We start from the raw sequence: 19,999 nt of genomic DNA on the forward strand, positions 1-19,999 counted from the left end.
GGTTTCAACACGTGATATTTTGGAAATGGTTTAAAAAAAATGACAAGAAAACGTTATTTACGCTTTAGGAACATCTAAAAAACAAATTAAACTCTCTTTTTGTGATTTTGTTTTCCCCTTTAGTCACTCAATTGAACCTATCTTGAACATTATCACAATTACAACAACAAATGAACCAAACCAAAATTCATCAATTGAAAATTAATTTAAAACATATGTCCCCAAATGCCAAAAGGGCAAGGAGATGAGCATATACATATATATATATATATATATATATATATATATATATTTAAAAATAATGATATATATACAATTTAGAAAACTAAGTAAAGAATACCACCTAATATAGCTAAGTATATATATAGTGATGAAAATAAAAGATATTAAGTATAATACACTTTTACCCTACTTAAAAACATGTAAACAATGAACAAAGTTCATTAAGAATAAGAAAACAAACCTTATATCCCAAAATAACTATTATAACAAATATATAGGAAATAACTCTCCCAAATATACATTAAACATCAAAATAACACCTAATTATCCTCAAAACATCTACTAATTAATTACCCCAAAATGTCCAAGTAAATAACCCTCTAAAATAATACCCAATATAGTTTAAATGAATTAAAAAGAAAATATATACATATAATTTTATTAAATCAAATTGATGAAAGGAAAGATATATAAACACATTAAATAAACATATGTACAAAGTATTTAAAAATAGCTTGAAAGTATATATTTCATAAATATACATATATACATAAAGGACCAAAAGCCTAAAAGTTGAGAAGGAGGGATCAAAACAGCATTTTTTACATTTCAGCAGATTTACCGCGGAAAATCCGTAGGTAAACAGCAATCAGTGACAGAAAAAGAAGAATTACAGAAACAGTCCACAACTTTCCAGATTTGTTCAAAGGCTTAAAATTAGATCTACTCTATCATTTTGGAACTCCAAACTACCGAAAACGGATCATAGTCTATAACGGAGATTCCTAAAACGACGTTTTTGTTTTAAAACGTTATTTGGAAATATTTTTAAAACTTATAATTACAACGTTTTTAATACCCGAACTACTTTTTATCGGATCACGGTTCGTATTGGGATATCAAAACGATGTTTTTTATTTCAAAACAAAACTGAATCTTTATTTAACACGGGATAAAGAATAAATAAATACGGGAAATTAAATAAAACGTGATAAATAATAAATAACTAAATAAATAAATTATGATATGAAAATAAATAAAGGAAATAAATAAAATAAAACGAGTCTAGTCCTCGGACAATACCTCAAGTTCGGTATTGACGGTTGAAGTCGGTCGATTCCACAAATCGTGCTTTTCCGGTGTTTTTTATGTTTTTGATAAAATATTTAACTTTTTGGAGATTTTCAATTTTTAGGAAAAAAAATGTTTTCTCCCAACGTCGCTGGACGCTCGCCCAGCGGCTGCCGGGCGCGCTCGCCCAGCGGCCATCGGGCGTGCGTCCCGTGCTGTCGGACGCGCGCGCCCCACGGTCGTCGAGCGCGCGCTCCGCGCTGCCGGGCGTGCGCGCCCAGCGGACGTCGAACGTGCGCCCCACGCTGCTGGGCGTGCGTCCAACTGTTGTCGGACACGCGTCGGCTGCCGCTAGGTGCTCGCACCACGTCGCTGAGCACTCGCGAGCCGTCCCCTTGACGACCGCGACTCACATTAACTTTTCTTTTCTTATTATATATTTTTGTTTTAAAACTTCCGGAATCAACCGCTTCGACCGTCTTGTTTACAGGTTTTCGTCACAGGTCCTCCGACTCGGTGTCTACAGCCGTATTTACATCAACGTCTGTTATATCCGTACATAAGTCATTGAATCGATTGATGTAGGTTCTCAATAGTTCGCCTTCCTTATGCTTTAGATCATATAGTGTTCTGCTATACACCTTTCAGGGGATACTACCTGCAAATTTTGTACAAAATTCTCGGCTTAATTTTTCCCAGCTATTTATGGATCCAGCCGCTAGAGATTCAAACCATCCATAGACTGATCCACTCAATGTTGTAGAAAACATTCTACAAAGGATCCCTTCATTGGCTCCCCCTAGGTCCATCAGTTCCCTGTATTTTCTTACATGTGCTTCAGGGTTTTCTGCTTTCTTCTACTGTGGCAAGTTGGAGGATTTGTAGCGTCCATCTGTTTTGAATCCCATAATATAGGCGGTGATAGGCGAATGCCTATTTACTTGATGGGCATATCGTTCTTCATTCTGCTTTTGCTTTCGGGATTCCTCATGGAATCGCGCCTCTACCGCCGCTATAAACCTGTCTAGAGAAAGGGATTCACCATCTCGACCCTTATTGTTATTTTCTTGTTGTCTGGGCAAACGTCTGTGACGTGATCTCAATCTATCCCTTGGTTCAGAATTATTCAGTGCTGGACCTTCACTAACGGCGCCTCCCTGGGGTTGTTGTTGCGCAAACACCCTTCTGGCCCGCTTTGTTACATCGTTTTCGTTGAGAATATTGCGCGCCCTATCAGCCGATTCGTTGCCTAGTTCCCGTCGAACAGATTCCACCATTTGGTCAAAAAATGACTCGGGAGACCACTCATATGAAGGTTGCACTGTGCCGTCGGGATGTGGTATAATTTATTCAAGGGGACTGTTATTGGGGTCCTCGCTGGTAGGGGTATTCCTCGTGTTTTTTGTAGTGGAGGTATTCCCAGTGGGATTATTTGAAGGCATGTTTTGAATGTTCATCGTGTAACCCTATTATTATTAGGATTCCATGATCACCGCACCAATTGATATTGTGTAGATTTAGTAACACCGTAGAGCGTCCCTGTGAGGCGCCGTTGGGATCGGTCGGGGGCACTCCGATGCCTAAGTCAGTAAACTTCTTAAGAGAATAAACTGTAATGACAAAGTAAAGCTAAGAAGGGTGTGTAAGTGTACCTTTGTTGTCATGTTACAAGGGTATTTATAAAGGTTTGAGTGATAACTGTAATAACCTTCTCATAATGCTCTTTTAATGAAGAGTAATCCTTCTTTAATGCAATCTAACTCTCTCTTCTAACCTCCAGGCTTTGGCAGGTTTTGAGATATCTTTAATGCTGGTTTAATACTAGTGAGTTACGCCGTATAGTCGTTCATTTCTTCTAAAGGCGAATCGCCATATGGGGCGGATCCCTTCCTTCTCTTACCGGGCGGATCTTTGTAAGGACCCGCGGAACGACACCGTATTTCCAACTATGAGCTGTGTGGCGGATCATAAGAAGGAATACCATAGACGACACCGTATCTTTATCTGCACGCCATATATATCTTGGAGGCGGGCCTTTTCTCCCTTTAAGCCCTCTTCGCTAGGGAATATCTCTAGCTTAGTCTTTCATGTTTCATGGTGGATGTTATGAACTTTGATTGACAAATAATCTCCATAATTGTACCTTGGATGTAAGAAAACATTTGTCTAAGTCTATTAAAGATATGTTTACTGTTGTAGGTGATGTTAGTTATCAGCCACTATTAAAGGTATTGTTTTGGCTTTCCATATCATTAGCTTTTTGTACAATCTTACAGTTCTTGGTAATCACGGGTGTTGTAAGTTTCATTAGCTTTCATTTGATTTAGTATAATGTAATATAGTTCTACAAATACTAAATTCAAAAATTAAACAAAACATGACAATGAAATGAAATGAAACTGAAAACGTGGGTTATTAGATTGAGTAGGTTGAAAGGCTCAATAAGTAACTAAACTCATTACTAAATATGCTGCACACTGAATAATATTTGTTATTCTAATTAAACTCACAGAAGAAACAAATGTGACTTTCTTTTTCAGATTATAAAATTATGTGGTGACCAACTTTTCGATTGACACTTATTTGTTACATGACACTGCCATAATTTTTTATTTACTAAACACGGTCCATTTTCAGATCGTAAAGTTCTAAGTTTATGTTTAAATCACTACAATTCAGTGACAAATTTACAAACTCAAATTGAATTGAAACTGGAAGTAATATGCATATTGAAGAGTTAATGAACCTACTTCCATATTGATTCTTAAGATGTGCGGTCAAATAAAAAAAGTCGTTTAAAGTAAGCTTTTAAATAACACTTATCGTTTACGTTACTTATTAAATTTCTCATATTTTTTAAGGGAAAAGTACAAAAATAAACCCTGTGGTTACACCTGTTTTCGATTGCAGCCTTGTGGTTTAAAAACTTACAAAATGGTACCTTGAGGTTCATTCCGCTAGCAAACACATATGAAATTGACTAACGGTGTTAAAAGTCAAAGGGAAAAGAGTTAATTTGGTCCTTATATTTATTTACTTTATAAATTAACCACCCTTATTATCTAATTATCACAAATAAACCCAAAAATTAAAAATAAAAATCAAATACACATTCTTCTCCATCTCTCTCTAATTTCTTATTTTTTTTTCTCTCTCTTTTCTCTTTTCTCTCTCCTCTTTGTTAATTTATCTCTCTAAAATCAATTGAAAATCTCTTTCTAAATTTAATATTTAATTAGCTTACTATCTAATGGATTAAATTAACAAAGACGGAACCGTTAATGGAGAAAACTCAGCCAAACGACAGGAAATCAAATCAGAAGAAGAAAACCAACTCCCTTCGCGACTTGGTGAGAGGGGAAATCGAAACAGAAACGGAGAATCACTTACCTACTCACACATCGGAACCAATCAAGGAGAAAACCCAGCCAACCGGCTGGAACAATCAAATCAGAAGAAGAAAACCCCCTCCATTCGCGACTTGGTGAGAGGGAAAATCGAAACAAAACCGGATAATCGCTGACCTTCTTGCAGGCCTGAACCGTTCACGGAGAAAAATTAATAGGAAAAATTACAAAGTCATATGAATCTTGCAATAATCACATTACAAGGTTTTGTTTTTTCAATAATATATTTAAGCTTTGTCAATTCCATAGTTTGACTGTGAATCTCTTTCTTCTTTTTCTAAATGGATCAGACCGATATATGGAGCTTATTCTGTCTTTTCTTCTGCAGTTCAGGTTTAGTTTAATCTTAACTTTATATATTACTTTCATCCTTAAACTCATCCTCAGATCACCGCGTTCATCCCATTCTCCTCACCACCGTACCGATTCTTTGTTTAGCCGGCCAGACAAAATCTAAATCCTCGCCAACCTCACCTCACCGGAGTAGCTTGTTCTTGTTTAGATTAGTATATATTACTCCATCGATTCCCGCAAATTGCAAATTTAAACTGATTTTTTTTATATAAAATTAGGATAAATTCGATATTAATTTTTTCAGTTTAGTATTATTGTTCCATTACTTGATTTAATTTTGTGCCAATTGTTTTCAATTTACTGATAAATTGATGTTAGGAGAGAGAGTAAGAGAGATAAAGAAAAAGAGGATTAGAGAGTTATGGAGAAGATGGTGGATTTGAATTTTTATTTTTAATTTTGAGGTTTGTTTGTAATAATTAGATAATAAGGGGATTAATTTATAAAATAAATAAATATAAGGACCAAATTAACTCGTTTCCTTTTGACTTTTAACACCGTTAGTCAATTTGTTATGTGTTTGCTAACGGAAAGAACCCTAAGATACCATTTTGTAAATTTTTAAACCATAAGGCTGCAATTGAAAATAGGTGTAACTACAAGATTTATTTTTATCATTTTTCCTTTTTATTTATTTTACAGTTATAGCTCATCTTCTTAAGCTTAATGCTTCTCTATTGACCGTATAAATTTATTACTACATCAATCAATGAGTCTTATTACATGAACAAATAACATCAATATATTTTTTTATATATTTTTGAACTCCTCATTTTTTATGATAAATAAATTTATTACTATATCAACGAGTCTTATTACATGAACAAATATTATTTAGTATTAATATATTTCTTTATATATTTCTAAACTCTAATTTTTTTTTATGTATTCTTTAATGAGTATAAGTTTATAATAAATTTTTAAAGGGAGAATGTTTATTTCTCTTTCCTTATTATTACTTATTGGTTTAAACAAATATTATTTCAGTTTTATAATTTATTTATTTCATTCCCGAAGCAACGCTATGGTATCTCCTAGTTATAATTAAATGTTAATAATTATTTATTGGATATCCACCATGTTAAATGAATGTCCATCCAATTAATTAGATGTCAACCAACAACTAAATATGTATTAATTTTACACATGTGATAATTAAAAATAAGTGTAATTAGAACTATTCATTTTGTAAGTATACGATTTATCTCCCAATTTGTAATACACACAAATATTAAGACTTTTATGCACTTATTATTTTCTCTCAATCAAAGTTTTTTACTATAATATATATATATATATATATATATATATATATATATTAATCTACATATAAGTGTGGTTATAATCACACTATATAATTCAGTAATTTTATAACATTTACGTGTATTATATACCATGGAAAAGAACAGAAATCGAGACTAAGCCAATAGCCCAATAACCAGGAGAACAAAAATAAGAAGACTAGACTGGTTCTAGAGAGCTTAATAGCCCAAGTTCTAAAGAGAGCCAAGAGAAGAATAGAGGCGAAACAACCCCGTAACCGGAAAAAGGAAGCCGTCGGCCACTCTACTCCCTTTCCCTTTTACAGTTTCCTCAGCATCAAATTGATGTGTAAGTTCGCTGTGTACAACCTCTTTTTTCCTCCCATATTCTCTATATTCTACTTCATTTTTGTTATGTAGTTCATGGTTTGACATTAGTCACCTCCTCCGCTGCTAATAATTTTACAACGACTTAACTTTAATTTCAAGTGTTGAATCAAAATTGCTTTCTTGATGTTGTCTCCGGGTTTCTTCTGATGAATATTTGCTGTGGTTTATGGATTTTCATTGATCATTGATGTTCTTTTTGCTTTTTGAATGTTCTAATTATCTATGCACAATCCTTGTATTTTTCTGAAGGAGTTAACTTTTTTCACGGCCTTTAACTTTTTTCACGGCCTTTACCTTTTTTTTAGATGATGCATTCATGTTTTAGTTTTATTGTTCATCCATTAACTGTTGTATCATTAGGAGTGGGCAAAACAACCGACAAACCAGTAACCGAATCGAAAACTGGTAATCTGAACTGGAAAAAACGGTTAACCAAACCGGTGATTTTGTTTTAGGGTTGAAAAAACATAATGATTTTGGTTCGCTTTCGGTTTGGGGGTGTTCCAAAACTACGGTTTACGGTTAACCGAACCGTTTAATATATATATATATATATATATATATATATATACACACACGCACTATACTACTCCCTCAATTCCATTATATAGGTCATTCTAGCAAATTAGTTTTTCCTTAAATATAAGTCATTCTAGGATTCCAAGAACTTTTAGTTTAGTTTTTTGGTACGAATATAATGTACTTTAATATTCCAATGCTTATTCCCTAATAGTGACACATTTCTTAATTTGTGAAATACAAATGACTTATATAATGGAATGGAGGGAGTATTACTTATACTATATTAATACTTTATACAAACATATAATAAAAATATATATTATATAAAAATTATTATACTAATTCTTTTTCAAAACATAAACCTAAGCTAAATATTTGTTTTTTTTTTTTTTTGAATTCACTATTTGTTATTCTTCCTGCATCTAAAGAACGATTTTATTTTTCTTTTGTCTAATATTTGTTTCTTTACTGTCTAAGAAATCGAAAACCTAAACTAAGGGACTTCTCAAAGCAGCCAGCCGCCGCCGCCACCACCACCACCACCACCTGCCTAGCGAACGATCTCCATCCTCCACCGCGGTTCCTCCATCCGTTCCTCCACCGTCGTTCCTCTTCCGAGCGCTCTCGTTCCTCCACCGTCTCGCACAGCGTCGTACCTTCTTGCACAGTGTCGTCCGTCTCGTCGTTCTATTCCGTCTCGCACATGCGATGTAAGTAAATTTCTGGGTTAAATTTCTATTATTCATGTTTGTGATGAATTAATTTCTAGGTTAAATTTCTGTTCATGGTGGTTATTTGGGATTTTTCTGCCGCAGTGCTTGGTTGGTCTATTTAGGGTTCCATCTGTTTGTTCGTCTCTTCCATCTTTGTGAGGTCAGATGATTATACAATCTGTTTGTTAGTCTCTTCCATCTTTGAATATCAATATACAATCTGTTTGTTAGTCTCTTATGTCTGACATCATTCCTCTGCCATACTTTTATGTATTATGAGTTATAAATCCTAATTTTAGGAGGTAGTTAGACAAAGGTACTGGCATCCTCCAAGGCATACTTTAACGTCTATATTAGCCTTGACTATTTTGAAATTTACGTTGCATATGCTTAATTCTGTTTAATTCAACTTGAATCCTTTATCTTCTAGTGTACTTCGCATAGTTCCAACTTAATATTTACTCCCTCTTCAAGTCTCCTCAGGCGATCTCCTCTGTGTATGCTTGGTTAAGTTTATCTATTACTAAGGTAAAAAGATAAGGACTCATAGCAGATTGTTAACTAAACAATTATAGGGATTTCTCTTGATTCCCCAGTCAAGGTTCTTCACAGCCATAACCACTTCATTATACATGTCTTTAGTTGCATGAATATTCTTGGCATGAATCTTCTACTTCTCCAATTTGAACTAGAGAACCTCTCTTGATACTTTATCATAAGCTTTCTCAAGGTCCATGGAAACCATATGTTGGTCATATTTTGGCTAGTTGTACATTTTCACCAAACTTCTTTTGAGGAATATAGCTTCCATAGTCAACTTCTGTTCATAAAGCCAAATTAATTCTCACACTTTAGAACAACTTCTCAACCTTGGTTCAGTGACCACCTGATACAAGTTCATAGTATGACTCATGAGCTTGATACATCTATAATTATTATACTCTGTTACTGAGGACAAACCATACAAACTCTTACATTTCCTGCACCCTTCCATACTTCTATGGGAATCTCATATGGTTCATTAACTATATTTTTTTGTTTTACTGATGATCATCCTCTTTGCACAATTGACGAATGATGATCGAGAAGATTTGATGAATAGGATGATCGAGAAGATGTGATGAATTAATGTTGTAATAAGTACTATGTTTTGATATAGCTAATGGTTTGAATATTTGCATTTCTTTATGTTTTAAATGTAAACTTGATGAATTGTTTTTTAGTTCGGTACTTATGTTTGAATTCTGAACTTTTATATGAATTCATTTCGTTTGGATATTTGAAATCATGTGTATTTTAATATTGTTTAAAAATTTAGGTTAGGGTAAAAATTATGGTTTACCGTTGATTTTTGGTTAACCAATGAGAATTGGTTAAAGACCGTTAACTGAAAAACCTAACTGAAATTAATGGTTAACCGATAAGTATGGACCGGTTTTGGTTTGGATGGTTAAAAAACCGTTGATAACGGTTCGGTTAAGTTTTTTGTCCTTTGGACCGGTTAACCGAACCATGCCCACCCCTATGTATCATAATAGCGCTCATATGACGTTTGGCTGTTGACAGCTAACATAACAGACTGGAGAAACCCAATTTGTATAGCTTTTCTTGTTCGAAGTTCAGGTTGGATGATCTGAATTCATCATCTTTGATGAAATATGGGACCTATTAATATTACTTTTGACATTAGTATCATGGAATGGAAGTGATGACTCAATGATGCTCTCCAATTGATTCCATGATTCTGAAGGGTTCATTTGTTGATTCAGAGTTTGGAAACTGGCAACAATCTAATAATATTCGATTTGATATAACATTGTTGAATTGCCCAATTTCTTCATGTAGGCTATACTGGATTGTTCATTGTTCATGTCATACATGTGTTTTATATGGTTTTCCGGGGTTCTTCTTTTTCCCTGAGAAATTCTCAGTGAAATTAAAGAAAATTCTTTATATGGGAGTTGTTTAAATGGGAGAATTGAAGCAACTGGCAAGCAATTAAGCTATGCATTTAACATTTTTTAATGCTCTAGAATTGACGACTGTGACTTTTTGTCAACAGATTCCTCATTTCAAGATGTTGCTTTCCGATCCAACAAATAAGTTATCATTTACACGTTGCATTAAAGATGGAGATTTGGTTGTTGTCTATGAGAAGCATGACTCGATGAAAGCCATTAAAGTATGTGGGTCTTCAGTACTCCAGAACCGTTTTGGTGTGTTTAAGCACTCAGACTGGATTGGGAAGCCTTTTGGATCCAAGGTGTTTAGCAACAAGGGTGGATTTGTGTATTTATTAGCTCCGACTCCTGAATTATGGACTTTGGTTTTAAGCCACAGAACTCAAATTCTATATATTGCTGATATTTCCTTTTTGATTACATACTTGGAGATAGTTCCTGGTTGTTTGGTACTTGAGTCTGGAACTGGTAGTGGGTCTTTAACAACGTCACTTGCAAGAGCTGTAGCTCCTACAGGACATGTCTATACATTTGATTTCCATGAACAAAGGGCTGCCTCAGCAAGGTAAGAAATGGAGTTGTGATGTTATTCTATTTTATGAAATCAGTAAGTTTGGTTCCAAAGCTATATTTTATTGATTCGTAAAAGTTCCATAAAGTGTTATCTTAAACATTGTAGGGAAGATTTTGAGAGGACAGGTGTGAGCAGTGTAGTCTCAGTTGGAGTTAGAGACATTCAGGGTGTGGGATTTCCGGATGAATATTCTGGGTTAGCTGACTCGGTATTCTTGGATCTACCCCAACCATGGTTGGCTGTTGGGTCAGCTGCAAAAATGTTGAAACAGGATGCGATATTGTGCTCCTTCTCACCTTGCATTGAGCAAGTACAACGGTCATGCGAAGCACTTAAAACAGAGTTTACAGGTATGGCCAACCCATAGTAATATTTTTGAATAAGTGGATGATAGTAAAATGGTGGGTTATTAATAAGTGCATGTTTTGATGTATAGACATAAGGACGTTTGAGGTGCTGGTTCGAACATATGAAGTTGGTGAAGGAAAGATAGATTATGGTTATGGAGAGAGTGATGAAGGAGTTCAATTGAGGTCCCCTCCTTACAAGAGAAGGCAGGCTTCAGGACAGAAGAATTCCAGCTCTCCTGTGAATGTGATCATGGCCAAGCCATGCAGTGAAGCTAGAGGTCATACTGGTTACTTGACATTTGCAAGACTTAATGTCTATGCTGAGATAATGTTACTGAAAGATTGATTTGTGGAGGATATGGAACTTGGAAATTCCCTGCTTAAGTTTTATTAGAATAATAATAATTCTAGAGATGCATGCATGCCACATGTTTTGTTTTGTTTTTTTAAAATCTCAATAATGCAGTAATTGATTTGACGCTAACAGCAAACTTATCTGTCTTAATAATTTGTTTTAATGCCCACATTTCTAAAGGCTCAAAATTCTTTTAAGTTTGTAGAGAGAGAGAGAGAGAGTTTAGGGTGTTGGTCCCACATGTTGGGGTTACAATACAATACAAAGCAAATCCCCTTCCAAAGAGGACATTGATGCAATTGGAAGAAAATGCATACAGCATTAGCTCTGTCATTTCTGAAACCACCGAAGCTATCATCTTGTGTAAATTCTAAGCCAACATTACATCTCAGTCTTTCGAAACCTATAAAATATTATGTCTCATTTCCATGCTTCAACACTCTGATTTGTTGTTCAAATCCTGGTTTCAAGGTCAAAGCCGCCTCAGTTCCTGAGAGTGAGAGTGAAATTGAAAAAACTGATTTGACCCATATTGCTCGGCTAGCTGCTATGTTTGGAATTTGGTATTTTTTGAATATCTACTTCAACATTATCAACAAACAGGTCCTAAAGGTGTATCCATTTCCAGCAACACTTACTGCTCTCCAATTTGGGTGTGGAACTCTCATGGTTAGCATAATGTGGACATTAAATCTCTACCCTCGACCTAAACTCAGTTCTTCACAGGTAATTCTGGATTTGATTTGTCTCATTATTCTGGATTTGATTTGACAATATTCAGTATCAGGTTGCAGTAATCATACCATTGGCAGTTGTGCATGCCATGGGAAACATTTTCACAAATGTTAGTTTAGGAAAAGTTGCAGTTTCCTTCACTCACACTATCAAAGCTATGGAACCATTCTTCACTGTCTTATTTGCTTTCCTTTTTCTTGGTGAGGTAACAATTTATGCCCATTTTATCTATTAGATGCGTCCTTCTTTCTATCACACACATATATCTATATATATGTCATGTCATAATTGAGAGTTTTGTGGTACAGGTTTATTTGTTGAATTAGAATATGTAAACAAAATGAATTAATTGGTGGATTTCCTTCCTCTGCTCCTAGATATTATTTTTACCTTATCTTTTCCATTTTCAAATGGGAATAAAGCAATTTAAACTTACAAACTAGTAAAAATGTTTAATCTTTTATTTTCTACTAATATTTAACAAAATGATATCTCAGGATTGAATTTATTGGGTGCTTTAAGATTTACATGCTCTTAAAAATGTCACGTCTAGATTAGATTGCAAATGGGATAATATTATATCCTATAGAACCGAAAATTTTCATTTATTTTCTCAATGGGGTGGGGAGAGGAAAAAAAATTCTTCAAAGGCATGGATAGAGCGAGGAAGGGGACTTCTATCTCCACCCCACCATATATCCATATATCCCTAAGGAGCCCAGTTGTGATCCATATAAGAGCAACTCTAGTGGGTGTTGCAAGCTTGTTGCTTGCAACACCCAACCACTAGAGTGCTTATTACAATTGTGTTCTCACAATTGGTAAGTTACCAAAAGATGTAACAAAGGAAAAGTAGGACCAAAACATTAAAAAATTAGTGAAAACATAAAATAGTGGCAGACAACCCCTGTTTTCTATTTTATTTTTATTTTTAAACCATCTACACTATATTTAATCCTTTTTTTATATATAAAAAAATCATTATTTTTTGTGGAGTGACTTTCAATTATAGTGGTTTGTTTTTTGGAGTCTTCTTTTGCCTTAGGTGGCAGTGTTTGGGAGTTGCAACCAGTAATGGTGCTCTAAGTCTCACATAATATGTACTGAAGTTGAAATTCAGCTCAAAAGTCCGAGCCGTTCCCTACCTGTCCTTATATAATTTATATTTTATCTATTTTTTCTTACCTATATTTAATTTTTTATAATTATTTTGTTCAATGCTTTTTATTTATTTAAAATTATACTTGTTGAGTTTTATTGAATTAATTAACTAAGTTTTAATACATTGCATTTTTATTGTTCATAATCGTAGTTTAATTTTAAATTTATCATTTAAATATAAATATATCAGCTGGATGAACTAGGATATGCTTGGGAATGAGTTCTTTTAGTCTAGCCCAATTCGACCCGAGACCACAACGAAATTAATGCAAACTTGATGAGGACATAAATCCGTTCAATCATTTCTAAGAGAACCAAGTGAATATTCAAGGTTTTCTAGAGGATGCGAGAGAATGCGAGGCTTTCTATGTGAAGTCGTTGACTTGAGCCCCACATATTTTGGGCATAATGGAGCTTGAGGTTACCGACCTCACATAGAGTCGACGACTCTAGTTGAACAACAGACATCGTTCCCGTTTGTTTTCCCTTAGCTTCAGACAGACATGCCCCACCTGGGTACTTTCTAAATTTTACAAAAAGTGCCATTATGTTATATTCCAATTATGCAATTTTATTTTCAATGTTCGTTTTATACCCTTAAGTTATGTTTTAGCTAGTTAATTATAAGGGCTTTTATGTATTTTTCGTTCCTAGGTTTTGAGGGTATTTAAACCCCTTTATGATTTGTAAGGAAAAACTGTTATCAATCAAAATTCTAAAACTCCTATGGAGGCTAGGGTTCATCAATGAAATTGGGGATTTTCTAAATGCTTACAAATTTGTCTTGTAAATTGCTTTGTTGATTTAAGGTCAAAATCAACACATTTCTTTCTCTCAATCCCTCTTTGCATCAGTTAGTATCAGACCAATCGTTTTCTAACCCGAAACTTCTTTGGAGCCAAGCTATTCGGCATGACATGAGTGGTTCAATGGAGCGAATGAATGATTTAATAGAAAAAATGAGGGGGAGTTTCAAAGCATGCTTCAACAAACCTTAGAGCGGAATTGAAGAGGAGATGATGAAGGTCTTTTACCGCTACCACCCTCCACCTAGATCACCTCCACCAAGAAGGGAGCTAAGAAACCCATTTCATCTACCTCAAAATCCTCGAGGTCTAAGAAATCATGAGATAAAAGACTTAATCTTAATCAATTTGATGATCTTCACAGTATCAGCAAATTGAGTACAATGATGTATATAGGCATAATAAACCTAAAGGAGGTAGGGAGTTGGGGTTTGTGAAGAGAAATTGATATGGTGGAAATGAGTACGTGAGGAATCCACCTAGGCGAAATTATAATGGAGACAATGCTTTTAAATTGAAAGTGAATTTGTCCGCATTTGGGGGAGACCTAGATATTGAGGGGTTATTTGATTGGATATCAAAAGTGGAGAGATACGTTCAATATGCGGATATATACGACCATATGAGGGAAAGGTTGGTTGCCTACCATTTGAAGAGAGGATCTTCGGTTTGGTGAGATCAAATTGGGTAGAACGAAGACGAGGGGGAAGGAAACCGATCTGGTCTTAGCCACAGATGAGGACTATGTTGAGAGGGTCTTACCACCATATTATAAGCCATACATCTAAAATTCATATCACCAGTGTGCACGAGTATACCGCAGAGTTCTTGAGGTTGTAGGCTAGTGCCTAATTGAGGGAGTTTGAGGGTCAAAAGACATCCAAATATTTGGAAGGGTTAAGGTAAAATATGCAAGATAAAATTGGGACTCAAGTGGTGATTCGGGTGTAAAATGCAAGAAATTTGGTATCGAGGAATCTCAATTAGGCATTAGGAGTCGAGAGAGCCTTCAGAAGATTAGGGGGGGGGGGGAGAGCAATACCCCACTCGAGATCAATAGATAAGGATATGCAAATTGCAAGTGCTAGCAGGATTAAGAGTTCTAATGCCGTGAATATTCTTATAGGAGATGGAGGGCAAGGTAGGGGACCTCTGCCTCCACTTAGAAACATCAATCCTTATGCTAGATCAGCACGTCTTACATGTTTTCGCTGCAATGAATCAGACAATGTCTAATGAGTTTCCAAAGAGGAGGAACACCAACATGGTAGTGTATGGAGATGATGATGGAGAAGATGACATGGTTCATTGCGATCCATTGAAGAGTGGTTCTTCTAGGGATAAGTGTGTCGTTCATGTAGTGAAGAGGGTGATGCTATCTAGTGAGAAAGAGCATGACCCAATGCATCAATTATTTAGAACTTGATGCTTAATTCTTGGGAGGAAATGTGAGGTGCTAGTTGATGGAGGAGGACAAAAGAATATCATTAGTCAAGCCGCTTTGAGCAAGTTTGGTTTGGTTCTCGGAACCACATCCTAGACCGTATCGAAACACTGGATTAAATATGTGGGAGAAGCTTCAAATTACTCATTAGTGTAAAGTTTCTATCACTTTGGGGCTTATAAGGATTCAGTTATGTGCAATGTAGTTGAGATGGATGATTATCATTTACTCCTAGAAAGACCATGACAATTTGACTAAGATGTGTCACGTGCGGTAAGAAGCAACATGTATAAAATATTCAAAGATGACATCAAGTACATCCCTACACTGTTTTTGAGTTCCTCTAGCGAGAGAGGGAAGACCACTTTGATTGTTTGTCCAACCCGGGAACCAACATAAAAAAAAGATGTAATGAGTCATCAAGTTCATGAGTTGAGGAGAAAACTAGCTTGATGCAAGTGGGAGAAATTCTCAGAGGGTAAGATGTGTATCCTAACAAAATAACATATGGATCACCACCTTCGGAAGACAAGTCATATCAACCTCATTTGTTCTCGAGTGATAGTTCTTCTAGCCTTCCTTATGAGGGAACGAACTTTACGAAAATGAGTTGAGAACTCGTTGTGGTGCCTTTCAGTATAACAAATGACCCTAACCATGACATGAGATTGTTAAATCAAGTCCTCAACTGGTGCCATTTTGTAAGGAGTAGTTTGGTGTTCTTGAGGTGTGTCAAGAATGGGCTTGGTGTTCAAGTTAGTGAGAATAATGCTAGAGAGATCCGAGGTCGATCTATAATGAAATTTATTGCAATATTGATGCCTACTAATGAGATGTTGTACTTGACACTCGTTCCGAATTTTGACAAGTGGTTGGAGGTTGAAGGCGGAGCTAGCGGACTTGAAGTCGATGAAGTAGCTTTTTGGTAGATGTGCAAGATGAAGTTTGCAAGAATACTTAAAAGCAAATTCCACACTTTTGACTACCCTATACAAAACTTGGGGTCCAAATCTTTTCAAAAAAGGGAGAATGATGAGGACATAAATCTGTTCAATCCTTTCCAAGCTGACCAAGTGAGCATTCGAGGCTTTCTATAAGACTCAGGATGATGCGAGGTGTTTAGCGTGCATTAGAGGAGCATCTCGAGAAGCAAAACATGTACGTGAGATTAATTTCAGAGGGCCAGGTCACCGACCAATAGCTGGGATCGCCGACCTGAGCCTCAAATAATTTGGACACAATGGATTGAGAAGCTGAGCGTGAAAACGAACAGTAATAGGTGGCCCCACTTGGTTTACTTTCTAAATTTTAGAAAACTGGCATTATGTTATATAAGAATTATGCCATTTGGTTTTTAGAGTTATGGTTTAGTTAGTTAATTGTTAGAGGTTTTTGATTTCTAGGGTTTTGAGGGTGTATGTTGGAGGCTAGGGTTGATGAATTTGATAGGAGATGTTTTAAATTCGTACAAGTTTAGTCTCTTTGCATGGTATTAGTTAAATATTAAGTTTAGAAAAGAATAGGTTTGATATTGGTGTTGATGTGTATAGATGCCCTCCTTGTGGGTGGTTTGCTCACTTTTACCAATAGTAGGTGGAGTTGCGTTGGCATCATTCACAGAGACATCCTTCAATTGGTAATAATCAAATCCATCCAGTAATTAATTATGTTTCTAAATTTCTTAATGTTATTAATTTAATATATAGTGTTGCAGGACTGGTTTCTTTAGTGCTATGGCCTCTAATGTCACAAATCAGTCTAGAAATGTTGTTAGCAAAAGGTTCATGGTTAACAAACAGGTAATTAATCATATCATATCATATGCCTTCTTCACTTAAATTCTCATTAATTTCTTATTTCTTCAGGAACCTTTGGATAACATCAATCTCTTTTCTGTTATAACCATCATTTCTTTTATCTTGTTGGCTCCTACCGCTATTTTCCTCGAAGGATTCAACTTTACTCCATCTTACTTCCACTCTGCAGTAAGTCTTATTCATTTCTTACTGTCCTATCATTTTCAAATTATTTTTTTCAAAACATCTTCTTCTAAAAATGTATCTTCTTTTTAAATACTTATTATTTTATAAATGGACTAATATTTTTAACCAACTAAAGGTAGGGAGGCACCGACTGCTAGTACACCCTTGATCGTCAAGAACCATCTTTTATAGGGGTGGTTCTCGACCTGCCCACCCCTCTATCTTCATATGTACCGTGTTCATTGCACTTCCATTACATAAAGGGATGTGCACCTTATTTTCTTTTGTAACCGCCTAATCCATAACTTTGATCTGGGTAGAGGAAACCAATTCAATCTATATTGGTTGAGTTTATGTTTTTGCACTTCAAACAATTAAAAGTTGACTACATGATGAGGTCATCAAGCCTATTTGGAGTGTCTCATAGGTCTCAGATACGTCGTGTGGAAGAGGAACACAGTGACACGCCATGTAAAAAAGGTGACACGTCGTGTGGAAGAGAAGCATATTCTTTGCTTCTCCAAAATTAATTCACACAACGTATGGGTTGGTGGCATGCCGTGTTGCTGGCGTAAAACAAAGATTGATTTTGGTGAACCAAGTCTTCTGTCCGGTGATTAGTAAGTTTTGTTGGTCCTTATTAAGGCGAATAAGTTTTAAAGGAGGGGTGGGGTGAATAGAACTATTGAGTAATTTTGCATTTAAAAACTTTTATTACTCAAGCCAATAAAACACAAAGGGCAATTTCAATTTATTCCGAATGCTTCAGCTTATGACAAATCCCAACTCAGAGGATGACTCTGAAGTTATGGAATGTATGCACAGTTTAATGAGTTTTCAGAGTGTTAATGTGTGAGATAAAGTTCAGAGCATAAAATAATTTAGTAGAAGTAAAAGGTAGTAAAAATGGAAAGAAATAATCAACAGGATTTATTCTGGTTATGCCTCTTATCTACGTCCATTCCTCATGATACATTCTCTTGAGCTTTAATCTACTAACGATATCTTTTAGAGGTAGAAAACAAACTTTTTATAGAATAGTCTAAGTTTGAATGAAGTACCTTCCATCACTCTTTACTACTTATAATCGAAGTAACAAATCGCTACTGATTACAATCGAAAGATTACAATTTCTTCAGTTAGAAAATGTATCGAACTAATCTCCCTTCTAACAATTAGACAAATAAGAACTTTTGATAGGTGTTTAACTTTTTGCTTTGTTTTTCTGCGATTTGCAATATATCTCATATGTAGCTTGATGCACTTGAAATGGTCTGTTAAACTTTGTTCTTGAGCTTTTCTTATATAGATAGAGATTCAGATTAGCCGTTTGAATCCGGAAGATATCTGTTAAGAAGAAACATCCTTTGTTCTTCTCTAGGATTTTGGGTTCTTCTATCGCATTGCCAAATGAGGAAACTGGTCTTTTGAGACTCAAAAGACCGTTGAGCATTGAGAAGCTTCACCAAATAATCTTCTCTGGTTTCTAATCTTGCAAGCTAGAGCATTTCCGTTTTGGCGTATATAAAAAAGATAGGTTGTTGTTGCAGCGATGACTGTGTTCCGCGTTTTACCAGAATGGGCAAGCCTTAGGAAGACGACGTTGTTGTCTTCTTCTGAGTGTGCACTAGGCTTTGCTTCTGGTTCTGGGCTTGGGTTTGTCTTTTGGCTCATCCTTTATTTCAGTGAAGGCCTTTTGCCGATTTTTTGTAATTGACTCAAAAGCGACCAATTGCTTTAGTTAAAATATCAACACTTAACAAACTTGTTAGTACAGAAAGCAATTATTTAATTCTGAATTTTAATATGCTTGAGGGATCTAATTCCTTAATGATCAAAATTGGGTTTCAACAAGTTTGTTGTATATTTTGATGACATTCTTATAAATAGTCAAACTTTAGAAGAGCATATGGTTCATATGTGTATGGTGTTTGATTTGTTGAGGAAGCACCAACTTTAGCCAACAGCAATAAGTGTGATCTTGTGATCGAGAGCTTGGTATTCTTGGGTTTTGTGGTGAATGAAGATGTCATTCGGGCTGATGAAGAGAAAGTGAGGGCTACTTGTGAGTGGCTGACACCATGTAATGTGCGAGATATCTTAAGTTTTCATGGGCTAGCTATATTCTACCATAGATTCATTCAGAATTTTAGCACCTTTGTGGCTCCTCTCAACGAGTGTTTGAAGAAAGAAAAGTGGTTTAAGTGGGAAGATGAGTGTTTCGTGCCTTTTTGGTATGGATTGGATCGAATTGCGAGCGTGCCAGTAGCTTTGTTGAAAAACTACAAAAAGAGCTAGTAGCTGAGATTTAACTTCTAATCAAACGAAAGTATAAAAACTTAAATGACATAAAATGCTTAAAGTTTGTAGTGGAACCTAGAAGACTGGTTATGACTACACTAAGATGTTGCAAGAGAAAGAATCTAAAGAGAGAAACGTGAACGTGAACTTGAATTGAATTGAGATGTTTATATTGATCAATCTGAAAGACTAGAGCTAGAACTTACAAGTTGAAAGTAAGATTCAAATGAACAAACTAAGGTTGTAGAATAGCTGGAGTCCGTAATGCGAGAATTGTTTGAATTCCATTAGGATTTGATTTGATTTGATTTGATTTCATTGTTATTGAATTGGTTGAGTTGTATCTTTCTTTCTCTTTATTTTCTCCCTTAAATACTGCTTCGTGGTGC

General features: G+C 35.4%; 2 protein-coding genes across 7 annotated transcripts in view; both read left to right on the top strand.

Moving 5' to 3' along the window:
- The first annotated feature begins 7,647 nt into the window (after positions 1-7,647).
- On the top strand, positions 7,648-11,269 carry LOC136232388 (uncharacterized). Of its 2 annotated transcripts, XM_066021516.1 has the most exons (5): positions 7,648-7,938; positions 8,044-8,101; positions 10,004-10,467; positions 10,582-10,826; positions 10,913-11,269. In XM_066021516.1, exons 3-5 carry the CDS (start codon positions 10,019-10,021, stop codon positions 11,170-11,172), a joined length of 954 nt encoding a protein of 317 aa, XP_065877588.1. In that variant the 5' UTR covers positions 7,648-7,938; positions 8,044-8,101; positions 10,004-10,018; the 3' UTR covers positions 11,173-11,269. The 2 variants fall into 2 exon arrangements, with proteins under 2 accessions (XP_065877588.1, XP_065877587.1); XM_066021515.1 differs by lacking the exon at positions 8,044-8,101 and having other exon boundaries at positions 7,650-7,938.
- Positions 11,270-11,339: 70 nt separating this feature from the next.
- LOC136232386 (phosphoenolpyruvate/phosphate translocator 2, chloroplastic-like) overlaps positions 11,340-19,999 on the top strand; it is a 38,221-nt gene continuing 29,561 nt past the window's right edge. For 2 of the 5 annotated variants that reach the window (XM_066021509.1, XM_066021513.1), the window contains exons 1-5: positions 11,340-11,907; positions 11,963-12,116; positions 16,878-16,963; positions 17,034-17,126; positions 17,193-17,312. In XM_066021509.1, the coding sequence (XP_065877581.1) occupies positions 11,491-11,907; positions 11,963-12,116; positions 16,878-16,963; positions 17,034-17,126; positions 17,193-17,312 (870 nt within the window). In that variant the 5' untranslated portion in view covers positions 11,340-11,490. Of the gene's footprint in view, positions 11,908-11,962; positions 12,122-16,877; positions 16,964-17,033; positions 17,127-17,192; positions 17,313-19,999 lie in introns of all 5 variants that reach the window. The other 3 variants (XM_066021510.1, XM_066021512.1, XM_066021511.1) reach the window with 3 other exon arrangements.

Source organism: Euphorbia lathyris, chromosome 6 (genome assembly GCF_963576675.1).
Source record: "Euphorbia lathyris chromosome 6, ddEupLath1.1, whole genome shotgun sequence".
Lineage (NCBI taxonomy): Eukaryota > Viridiplantae > Streptophyta > Magnoliopsida > Malpighiales > Euphorbiaceae > Euphorbia > Euphorbia lathyris.